Source organism: Phocoena phocoena, chromosome 21, assembly GCF_963924675.1.
Source record: "Phocoena phocoena chromosome 21, mPhoPho1.1, whole genome shotgun sequence".
Lineage (NCBI taxonomy): Eukaryota > Metazoa > Chordata > Mammalia > Artiodactyla > Phocoenidae > Phocoena > Phocoena phocoena.
Window position 1 is genome coordinate 6,783,641 of NC_089239.1, and position 12,146 is coordinate 6,795,786.

General features: G+C 39.5%; 1 protein-coding gene across 1 annotated transcript in view; it reads left to right on the forward strand.

Annotated features, from left to right (window-relative positions):
* The window catches only part of NSD3 (nuclear receptor binding SET domain protein 3), a 103,992-nt gene that overhangs the window by 69,818 nt on the left and 22,028 nt on the right, over positions 1–12,146 (forward strand). The window contains exons 11-13 of the mRNA XM_065899779.1: positions 318–444; positions 7,374–7,571; positions 8,033–8,206. Coding sequence (XP_065755851.1) covers positions 318–444; positions 7,374–7,571; positions 8,033–8,206 — 499 coding nt within the window. The remainder of the gene's footprint in view (positions 1–317; positions 445–7,373; positions 7,572–8,032; positions 8,207–12,146) is intronic.

Genomic DNA, 12,146 nt, shown 5'->3' on the forward strand with positions numbered 1-12,146 from the left:
CTTTGCACTCTGAAGAAGAGTTAAAGTATGCAGATTCCAAAGAAGGAATCATAAAAGATCAAGTATGACTTTTAAACTTTATACATATTGGGTCTGGAAATAGTTATCTGGTTCAGCGGTTCTCAAAGTGAGGGCCAAGGAACAGCAGCATTGGCATTGTCAGGGTGCTTATTGGAAATGCAGATTCTCGAGCCCCACCCGAGACCCGCTGAATCAGAAACTGTGGACCCAGTAATCTGTGTCTTAACAGACCCCCCCAGTGGTCCTGATGCCTGTTACAGTTTGAGAACAGCTGGGTTGTTTTTGCCATGTTACAGATCTGTGAAAGCTCTGGGGATTCTCTGATTCCTTGCGAGGGAGAGTGCTGCAAACACTTCCACCTGGAGTGCCTGGGATTGACATCATTCCCTGATGGAAAGTTCATCTGCGTCGAATGTAAAACTGGTGAGCGTCCTGGTAGATGTGAGAAGATGGGGGTGAGGGTGGAGAAAGTGCAGTGCCCGCATCTCCCATGACATCACACTCTCTTACCATGTTTATGTAGCTCGTATCTCCTCTCCCATAGCTATTCCAACAAATTAAGACCATCCAGTGATTAGGCTTCCTGACATCAAAAGAGCAGTTCGTAATATTATTGTCAGATCTCCTCCCACTAGTGCCTTTACCATAAAATCCGTCAAATCATTGAGATATATTTATGTTTTATCTAAAGAGCTATACAAAGTTTGTAGAGTGAATTATTTTTCAGGTGGGTTTGAGATTTTTGTGCTCAATAAATTGATCTAAAATCCCTTGACTTTATAGACCAGAATAAGTGTCCATCACAGACTATAAGCATGGGGATTGTATTTTTAGTGGAAAGATGGAACTATCAGAAATTGTTTTTAAAACATGGGGGTTTTGGAGTCATCATTTATCTCTTGTACCCCATGTATAGACTGCCACCTGTCAAAATAACTTACAGAGAAAGAAATATGTAAGTTCATATTTCTTCTCTGTGTAGCCACGATTCTAGTTAAGTCATGGAAAGCAGAAAATAGAATTGTTTAATTTGTACCAATAAGGTAAGTGAAAAGTCACCTGGAGATGGCCTGGTAGTGCTTCTAGGAACCATGTTCACATGTTTTTGTGGGTTTTGTTTTGGTTTTGCTGTGAGAAGCTATGAGCCAGTTGGATGTCAAGTATTTACGATATGCTGACCTTACCTTTGTACCTTATTATTTTCCTACTCCTTTCCTCCCATTATTTGGATTCTCGTAGATACTTATTTTATTCTTTTTTACTCGTAGGCCTCCAAAAATCCTTTGTATATTCTAGAGTCCATTAGAACAGTAACTTTGTTTTTAACCAAATACTTTCTAAATGCCAGGTGCTCTTAGTACTAAGCGTTTTATCTTCTCATCTCATTTGCTCCTCACTACGTTATGAGATAGATACTATTATTATTTCCATTTTACAGAATGTGGAACTGAGGATTAGAGAGTTTGTTTTCCAGCCTTGCCCAGAGTCACAAAGACACACATGGTGAAACTGGGGTTCAGGCCCAGGAGGCAGAGCTTGACCCCAGAGTCCTTGCCCTTTACCGTTGCCTTCTGCCACCTTGACTCAGTAGGATGGGGATCACATATCACATATCCTGACCACATACACACACACACTCACCTACATACACAGGCAAAAATTAAGCTACACAAGCTGTTTTAAACAAATAACATATTTTTTCCCTGTGTAAAATATCATTTTATTTATCACATTTAGACTCTACAGTAAAGCTTTTGAACAGTTTGCCAGCTGGCAGCCTCAGGGTCAGATTATCTGCACATTGTTTTACTTGGCCCTCAGAATGAGTTTTGCATGTGTTAACTTGGATCAGGCACATACTCCTTAATCCCCACATTCCCCACCAGACACTTTTTCTAAAACCCTGTCACTCAGTCATTGATGTAATCTGCCTGGCCCCATTAAGCATTCAGATGTGCAGCCTGATAAGTTACTGATAGGAAGGACCATGTATCTCAGTATTAAAACACTCTTAGGGCGTCTCTTCTAACTATAGAATCCAGCAGAATTCTGCCAACAAAGGTTCGATATAATCTAATTGGGTACACAACTAACAGAAAATTTAAGAAGGAAATTTGCTTTAAAAACAATTAAGTAGAACAAAGTTGGAGGACTCACACTTTCTGATTTCAAAATTTACTACAAAGCTACAGTAATTAAAGCAGTGTGGTACTGGCATAAAGGCATATAAACCAATGGAATAGAATAGGGAGCCCAGAAATAAACTCACGTATATGGTCAAATGATTTTTTAACAAGGGTGCAAACACTGTTCAATGGGGAAAGGATAGTCTTTTCAATAAATGGTGCTGGGAAAATTAGATCCACATGCAAAAGAAGTTGGACCCTTACCTTATACCATACACAAAAATTAATTCAAAATGGATCAAAAACCAAAACATAAGAACTGAAACTATAAAACTCTTAGAAGAAAACACCAAAGACCCCCAAATAACCCAATTCAAAATTGGGCAAAGGACTTGAAGAGACATTTCTCCAAAGAAATACACAAATGGCTAGTAAGACATGAAAAAATGAAAAAAAAAAAAAAAGACATGAAAAAATGTTCAACATCATTAGTAATCCAGGAAATGCAAATCAAAACCACAAAAGTAATTGTTTTTCAAACTGCTTTTGATATATTTACTATCACATGAAAATCAGTTTGATACCAATGTGGTACACTACCAACATACTAGGAGTGAAAACTCAGATTCTTCAAACCATTGTTTAAGATCATTTACGAAGTCTTTTTTTGTTTATCAAAAGATAAAACACTTCACATGTAAAAAGTATTACAGGGTACATGCCTGATAAGTTCTTATACTGCCACTTTCTGTTGTTGTAAGACAAATGTGATTTCTGGAAAGAAAGCATTTTCATTTGCCCTTTTGAATAAAATGTGTAACAGGTAATTTTACTTATTACTTTCTTATTCTAAAGGAAGACCATGTGCTAGTGAGGAGGGGAGGGTAGTGGAAGCGTGCCCATGCTGGAGCTCTAAACGTAAGTCTCACAGGGGTTTATAGCTCAGTCAGCTCTGTTAGTGTGACGGTACCACTAATTACAACAATTTTCATTTATATTAGACTTACTTTGATCATTATGCAAGTGAAAGCCTATTTCATTTTTACGTAGGGCAGTTTATGCATTAGGTAAAGTCACACCTTTTAAACTTTAAAATAATTTTCTTTTAATTTTTAAAATTTCTAAAAGTTATTTTATTTTTTTATGGTTTTTAAGAAAATATTTATTTTATTTATTTATTTTTGGCTGCATTGGGTCTTTGTTGCTGTGCACGGGCTTTCACTAGTTGCGGTGAGCGGGGGCTACTCTTCGTTGTGGTGCGCGGGCTTCTCATTGCGGTGGCTTCTCTTGTTGCGGAGCATGAGCTCTAGGCCCCCGGGCTTCAGTAGTTGCAGTGCACGGGCTCAGTAGCTGTGGCTCGCGGGCTCTAGAGCTCAAGCTCAGTAGTTGTGGCGCACGGGCTCAGCTGCTCCGCGGCATGTGGGATCTTCCCGGACCAGGGCTCGAACCCGCGTGCCCTGCATTGGCAGGCGGATTCTGAACCACTGCGCCACCAGGGAAGCCCTAAAAGTTTTTAAAAACAGTACTATTGGCCTTCCCTGGTGGCGCAGTGGTTCAGAATCCGCCTGCCAATGCAGGGCACGCGGGTTCGAGCCCTGGTCCGGGAAGATCCCACATGCCGCGGAGCAGCTGAGCCCGTGCTCCGCAACAAGAGAAGCCACAGCAATGAGAAACCCATGCACCGCAACAAAGAGTAGCCCCCGCTCACCACAACTAAAGAAATCCTGTGTACAGCAACAAAGACCCGATGCAGCCAAAAATAAATAAATAAATTTATTTTAAAAACAAAACAAAACAGTACTATTGCTTTCAGATCTACCAATATGTTAAAATATAGTTTGAAATAATATATATGCAACAGGACATCAACAACAAAAATAACCCTGCTGTACTCTGTTTTATTTGTATAACGAAGCCAAAAAAAAAAAAAAATTTGAACGTCACAGTTGTAAGTACTAATTTTAAAGAATTTTTATAATTCAGCCAGTTTAACACTGCTCTATTTTATTTGTACAACAAAGCTAGTTAACAACAACAAAAATTTGAATATCACAGTTTTAAGTCCTGATTTTAAAGGAGTTTTATGACTTAGCCAATTTGTAATGGTTAGGTACTTCCAAAACCAAATATCACTTTCTGTAAAAAATCAAAACAAAAAACTATTCCTTGTATTTTTTGTCCTTCAGAATTTTATAGCATCATAAGAAAAATGGGCAAAAGACTTGAACACTTCCCAAAAGATGATATCCAAATAAATAGTCACTTATGATTTCCATATGTAACACAGACACAAAAGGAAAACGCTAATCCTAATTTTAAAAGACAGATAATTACAGCTTTCAGTCTTATGCGGTTGCAAACAATGCTTCAGTCAACATCCTTTTATATGTACAAGTCTTCCCTCTAACACAGACAGCAAGGAGTATTATAGAATTTCTAGGCCACAGGAAGTCAGTGTCTCCTTTTAGAATGGATACTGCCCTGTTGCCTTCTTAGACAGTTCCTTCCAACTTAAACTCCTACCAGCAGTACATAAGAGTGCCCGTTTCTCCACGCCCTGATCAATGATGGGTATTATCAGATTCTAAGTTTTTTCCTATTTGATGAATTTTTAAAATGTCACTTGTGGTTTTAGTTAGTATTTGTCTGATTACTAGCAAAGTTGAGCATTTTGGCATATGTTTATTGGCTGTCTGTCTTTCTGCTTTCTGTCAATTTCCTGTTCATACTAGTTGTCCACTTTTATATTAGGCCGTTTCTACATTGATTTATAGTTCTTTATAAGTCTTCTTATTTTTTCTTGTATATGTTACATATATTTTCTCCATATGTGAACTCTTTTTTCCCCCATGATTCTGCTTTATTTTGTATTGATTAATTGGTTAAAGTATAGTTGGTTTATAATATTATATTAGTTTCAGGTGTACAACATAATGATTCAATATAGATTATATTACTTTTAAAGTTGTTATAAAATATTGGCTGTATTCCCTGTGCTGTACAATATACTCTTGTATCTTACCTATTTTATTATGTACAGTAGTTTGTACCTCTTAAACCCCTGCCCCTATCTAGTGCCCCTCCCCCCATTCCTCTCCCCAGTGGTAACCATTAGTTTCTTCTCTGTATCTGTGAGACTGTTTTGTTATTTCCTTTTTTTTTTTAAGATTTTATTTATTTTTTGGCTGGGTTGCATCTTCCTTGCTGTGCGCAGGCTTTTCTCTAGGTGCGGTGAGCGGAGGCTACCCTTTGTTGCGGTGCGAGGGCTTCCCATTGTGGTGGCTTCTCTTGTTGCAGAGCACGGTCTCTAGCCACGCAGGCTTCAGTAGTTGTGGCACGCGGGCTCAGTAGTTGTGGCTCACGGGATCTAGACGTGCAGCCTTCAGTAGTTGCAGCATGCAGGCTCAGTAGTTGTGGCTCACGGGCTCTAGAGTGCAGGCTCAGTAGTTGTGGCGCACAGGCTTAGTTGTTCCGCGGCATGTGGGATCTTCCTGGACCAGGGCTCAAACCCGTGTCCCCTGCATTGGCCGGTGGATTCTTTTTTTTTTTTGCGGTACATGGACCTCTCACTGTCGTGGCCTCTCCCACTGCAGAGCACAGGCTCTGGATGCGCAGGCTCAGCGGCCATGGCTCACGGGCCCAGCCCCTCCGCGGCATGTGGGATCCTCCTGGACCGGGGCACGAACCCGTGTCCCCTGCATTGGCAGGCGGACTCTCAACCACTGCACCACCAGGGAAGCCCTGGCCGGTGGATTCTTAACCACTGTGCCACCAGGGAAGTCCCTGTTTTGTTATTTTCATTAATTTGTTTTATTTTTTAGATTCTGCATATAAGTGATAACATCATATGTGAACTCTTTATATAACAAAACATAATCCTTTGTCATCCTTGTTGCATTTATTTTTCTACATCTGTTTTTCACTTGTTCCTTTTCTTTTCTATTCTGATTGTTTCTTAACATGTTTGGCAGTTGGAAGGTTTCTAGTGTTGGAAGGTTTCTAATTATAGTTTCAATTTCTTAAATAGATTATAGAACTGTCATTTTTTCTATTTAATATTTTTGTGCCAGTGTTGGTAAGTTCTGTTTTTCTAGGAATCTGTTGATTTATCTAAATTTTCAAATTTATTGGCAAAAATATAGTGATGTCCTTTTATTATTTTTTAAACAACTGTAGGATTTGTAGTGATATATCATTTTTCATTTCTGATGTTAACATTGTTGGTTTTTTTCCCTTTTTTTATTAGTTACTTGTTTCCAGGGATATCAGTTTATTAACCTTTTTCAAAGAACCAACTTTTGGTTTTATTAATTCTCCCCATGACTTCACTTCCTTCTTGAAGAGTACATTCAGGGCTTCCCTGGTGGCGCAGTGGTTGAGAGTCTGCCTGCTGATGCAGGGGACGTGGGTTCATGCCCCGGTCTGGGAAGATCCCACATGCCACAGAGCGGCTGGGCCCGTGAGCCATGACCGCTGAGCCTTTGCGTCCGGAGCCTGTGCTCTGCAACGGGAGAGGCCACAACAGTGAGAGGCCCGCGTACCGCAAAAAAAAAAAAAAAAAAAAAAGAGTACATTCACTGGGCGTAGAATTCTGGCTGGTGACAGTTTTCTTTGAGCCCTTACTGATAGCATCCCCTGTTTTCTGGCTTCCATCTTTCTCTTTCAGTCAGCAGTCTTGCTTCTTTGAAGGTAGTTGTCTTTTTCTGTGGGTGATTTTAATATTTTCTCTTTGTCCTTGATTTTCTACAGTTTGAATAAGATGTGTAGATATAACTTTCTCTTTTTATTAGGATTATGAGTTTTCATTTTATGTCTGTTTTACAAATGGAAATTGTGATTATCTAATGGAATCTGCCTTTTTATTGGTAATTTCTTTATTCTATGTTGGGAAGACCTTGCCACTCTCAGCTGCCAGGTGTTGAAAATTCTGTTCTAGATTTTCTATGGAATTTCAGTATAAAGTGACAAGTGGAGATCTAAATGATTCTTGGTGCTATATCCTCAAATTGATGATCAATTATTGTAGCAAATCAATTATTCTAGCAAGTTTTATTAAGTCATATTTTAATTTAACTATTTTCAGTGCCTTTTTTGTATGTTAAAAATCTTACACACAATAGTAGAATCTTTGGGGATTAGCTCTTCGGTGTCAGTGACTGCTTCTATTTAAAAGGAATATGCTTTAATCAGATTTTATTTAATCTGTGTTCCTCACCAATTTTCCAGGAGAGCACCCGTGTTTTTCATGTAAAGTGTCTGGTACAGACGTGAAGCGTTGCTCTGTTGGTGCTTGTGGGAAATTTTACCATGAAGCCTGTGTCCGCAAATTCCCCACTGCCATCTTTGAATCAAAAGGATTCCGCTGTCCCCAGCACTGCTGCTCTGCCTGCTGTATGGAGAAAGATATCCACAAAGCAAGTAAAGGTACAACAGAGCTAAGGAAGGGGACAGTTGTGTTTTTTGTAAGTTCAGTAGCAAACAGTAAGCACATTATTATAAAGAACATCAGGCATTTTCCCTCTGTTTATCTATAGCTATTACAGCTCAGCCACAAAAGATAGTAAGGTAAGTGGATTCTAGGTTCTAATTCAGACCATGGGAAGAAAATTCCATATGTTCAAAATTACCCTTGAAAATTCCTTAAACAGGTGCCATATTGGAGACCAGCATCTCTCCAGCACTGGCACAGACACATTTTTCTTTGAGTGACCTCTAGATGAGCACTGCATTTAGGGGCCATACAGCATAGGAACAGCAGAGTCAAACTAGGGAAGAGAAAGATTTTTGTATTACTGTAACCAGCATCACATTGGATCCCCAAAGATCTCATTTTATATCAGCTGATTCTTTCTTACATAGATTCCTTTTTGATTGTCTTTCAACAGGTCGCATGATGAGATGTTTGAGGTGCCCAGTAGCCTACCACTCTGGAGATGCTTGCATTGCTGCCGGCAGCATATTTGTGTCTTCCTACGTTCTCATCTGTAGTAATCATTCCAAACGGAGCAGTAACTCTTCCTCTGCTGTAAATGTAGGCTTTTGTTTCGTTTGTGCAAGAGGTGAGTGTCAGCCCTTTCTCTTTATGTCTTTCTGGGTTCATTGGCATATTTCCCCCATTAAAATCGAGTTTCAGTAAGATCCCTGAGAGAGATTAACACTTCCAGTAACTCGTCCCTTTTATAACATTAGACACTCAAACTGTTAGAATATTAATTCTTCCATAAATTAAGCTAAAATCTACATCTGTTTAGTAACTTAGAATTATAGATGAGTTCTTAGTGTTCCTATTTGGAGCATCAAAAGATTAATCTACAGTTGACCCTTGAACCACATGGGTTTGAACTGTGCAGATCCACTCTGTGCACATTTTTCTCAGTGGCGTACTCCAGTACCACGTGATTGAAGGTTGGTGGAATCCGCAGGTGGTGGGGGGGCAACTTAAAGTTACCGGGGATTCCAAGTGCATGGCGGTCCACACACCTGACCGCGGCATTGTTCAAGGATCAGCTCTCTTCCCTTGTGCAAACAGTTCTTCTATTCGAAGTAGACTCTTCCCATGTCATATTCTTTAATCCAGAGTTTTCAACTAATTGAGATTTCACTTGGAAGGCAAGAAGAGCACATTTATTTTTTAATTGTTTATGTTGTATTTTATCCTGTTTTGATCTGGCATTGAGGAAGACCTGGTGGAATACAGCCAAGGCAACATATGTGGTTTATTAGTTAAGAGCCTGCAGTACAGGCTTTCTTACTTGCCAGCTGTTGATATTTAAGTCTGCCACTTAAGATTGATCACTTCAAAACAATATTGCGTCCCTGAGGGCATCAGTGAACTTGAGTTCGTAATAAATATAAAGTAGAACTTTTTCAGTTGAATATGATACAGAGTACCCAACTTTACAGAGCGTCTCAGCTATATTATAATAAAAGAATTTTTAGTGTTTAGTAAGCATTTTAGAAACAACTGATATCCCCAAGTGCTGTTTTTTTGTTTACTCATAAGTGCTAAGTTTTCTAAACTTCCCTTAGTGTGAAATATTTGAAAGGACTGTGTGGCATGTCAGGCCTGTTAGATTATATTTAGCCCATACTGAAAATGAAGTTTTGGATCATGTTTTGTTTTTTCTTTGTTTTTGGGTTTTTTGTTTGTTTTTTTATTAATTTATTTATCTTTTTTTAACATTATTTTTGGCCACTTCGGGTCGTCTGCTGCGCGCACGGTCCTTCTCTAGTTGCAGCGAGCGAGGGCTACTGTTCATTGTGGTGCGCGGGCTTCTCATCATGGTGGCTTCTCCTGTTGTGGAGCACGGGCTCCAGGCATGCGGGCTTCAGTAGTTGTGGCACGGGGGCTCAGTAGCTGTGGCTCCTGGGCTCTAGAGCTCAGGCTCAGTAGTTGTGGCACACGGGCTGAGTTGCTCCGCGGCATGTGGGATCTTCTTGGACCAGGGCTCGAACCCGTGTCCCCTGCACTGGCAGGCAGATTCTTAACCACTGCGCCACCAGGGAGGTTCCTGTTTTTGTTTTTTTGCTTTAGGAGACAGTTCTTTTAATTTGGTGAAAGTACTATAGAGTATTTTTAATAGAATTTAGCTAGTATAATAGATCTTGAGTTGTTTTGGTTTTGAAACTCTCATTAAAAAAAAGAAAAATAACCAGAGGGGGTGGACGGTACAAGATTAAGTAAGTGGTAGTCCTTTCCATGGCAGCCTCCTGGGTCCATTGTACGCGCTGCTTTGAGTTTTTCAGTTTGAAAGTGCGCGGGGCGGTCTGCAGGTAGAAGGAAGTGTTGTGTAGAGTAGTGACGACAGCTGCGTCCTGCTCTGAAGTCTGGATGGCACGGGGGAAGAAGGTCTGAAGTGTTTTGTGCCACACTGTATTAGCCAAAGAAATAAAAAGTCACGTGCCTTTTCCATCTCTCCACTCCTAAGAAAATAATGCTAGGATGAAAATACTGAATTATCAACTGAATGACTAGCTTTAGGACTTTCAAATAGATGAGTGTCAGTGATAACATAAAGTCTATCACTTTGTAAATATTTTATTCTACCCTTCTAGGCACTCACTTTTACTCACTTTTACTAGGAGGGGTTGGAGGGGTGTGGGTGTATAGGTGTGTTGGTGTGTGTGGGTGTGTGTGTAAGTAACTGAGCCAACATTTTAAATACCAAGTCTAAAACTATCATGTTGGCTTACTTTGGAGTGTATTCTGAATCAAGTACCATCAGTTAAGTGTATCAACCAATATTTTCTTTTGCTCTGTTCCATTTAATAATTGGGTGACCTTTAAAGCAGGTGTTTTACTTTAAGATAGACAGAAAATGACCCATTGTCAAGGAACCTAGTTTTAGAGAAACTTCTAACCATTTTGTTAAGTTTAAGTTATATGCCTTGATTAAAAGCTTGAGATAATGGAAATGAGGGGAAAACTCATGTTTTAACAACAGGGTGCTGTTTGCATCTTATCAATTTGGCAATTATTCTGAAAGATGTGCTGTATTTAAATGCCTCTTTAAAGAGCAAGATTATTTAATCCCCAAATATTTTAACTGCAACTTTGCACAGTAAACAGAAACTCTCATTTTCCTTTCCAGCATTTTACAGAAACTTATTCTAAATAGATCAGATGTTGGGATTTGAGAAGGGCTTAAAAGTTCTCCAGAAGTAAATGATATGTGTTCTTTTACCAGAATTTATAGAGGTCTTCTTTTTTAAGGAGATCTAGCTGTAATAAATCCACACATGAAAAGGGATACTGCAATTGTTTATGTTTTGTTGTTAGAAAACTCAACTTGTTTTGCCTTTGTTTCTTGTCGCGTACAGTTTCTCCCTCTGCACAGAGGATTTTTGTCTTAGTTCTTGGTTGTTTAAAATCATTAAGCTAATTCTTTTTTTTTTTTTTTAAATAAGTTTATTTATTTATTTTTGGTTGCATTGGGTCTTTGTTGCTGCACGCGGGCTCTCTCTAGTTGTGTCGAGCAGGGGCTACTCTTCGTTGCATTGCGCGGGCTTCTCATTGCAGTGGCTTCTCTCGCTGCAGGGCACGGGCTCTAGGCGCGCAGGTTTCAGTAGTTGTGGCGCACGGGCTTGTTTGCTCCATGGCACGTGGGATCCCCCCGGACCGGGGCATGAACCCGCATTCCCTGCATTGGCAGACAGATTCCCAGCCACTGCCACCAGGGAAGCCCTAAGCTAATCTTTAGGACTGAAATATCTGGAAGTATTTTTAGAAATGCTTCAGCATTTAGAGAAACATTCCTCCTCCCCTGCCCCCCATGGTGCCATAGGGTGTGTTCAGTTATATTTCAGTGTAGTATAGATTCTTCAGCATTTCCTTTCATCTGGAGGGTGGTGTAAAATAAAAGTTACTTAATATTCTAAGTTGTTCTTTCTTATTTAAAAGCCCACTTTTCTCTGTTAAGTGTATGAAATGTTCATTCAACATTATATAACCTTTATTCGAAAATTCTTATGTATTGCCAATTAGCAATTTCAAGTTCCATTCACATGAGAAATATCATTATTTCTTGAATCTGCCTCAGTGTAGGATAGCATCAAATGAAGATAAAATCCACAGAAAATAGTAAATGGTCACCCCTTTAAAAACAAAACTCTTCCCTCTTCTCAAAATGATCTCTGTGAAACTGCGGTCATGATTTGACCAGTAACCAAATAGAGAAAGTTTCCCTGGTCTCAGAGGTCCTGGGTTTAGGAGTGGCCGTAGCTACAGGATGGACTTAACTCAGGGGAAAGGTGGGTGTCACGGGTAGTTTAGAGCAGATGCTGTTTTCCTCCAACAGGACAGCTGTACTGGTAGATTGAAAGGACTGTTTTTATAAACCCTTAAGTTGGTAAGCGTTTAAGTCAGTTATCATGGCAGGACAAAACTTTAACCGTTTGCATTACCTCAGTGAACTTTAACAACTTATATCTTCTCTAAAGTCATGTATCATACGGATAGAGAAAAGCTTCATTATCTGGCTGAGAAAGCTGGAATTTGAG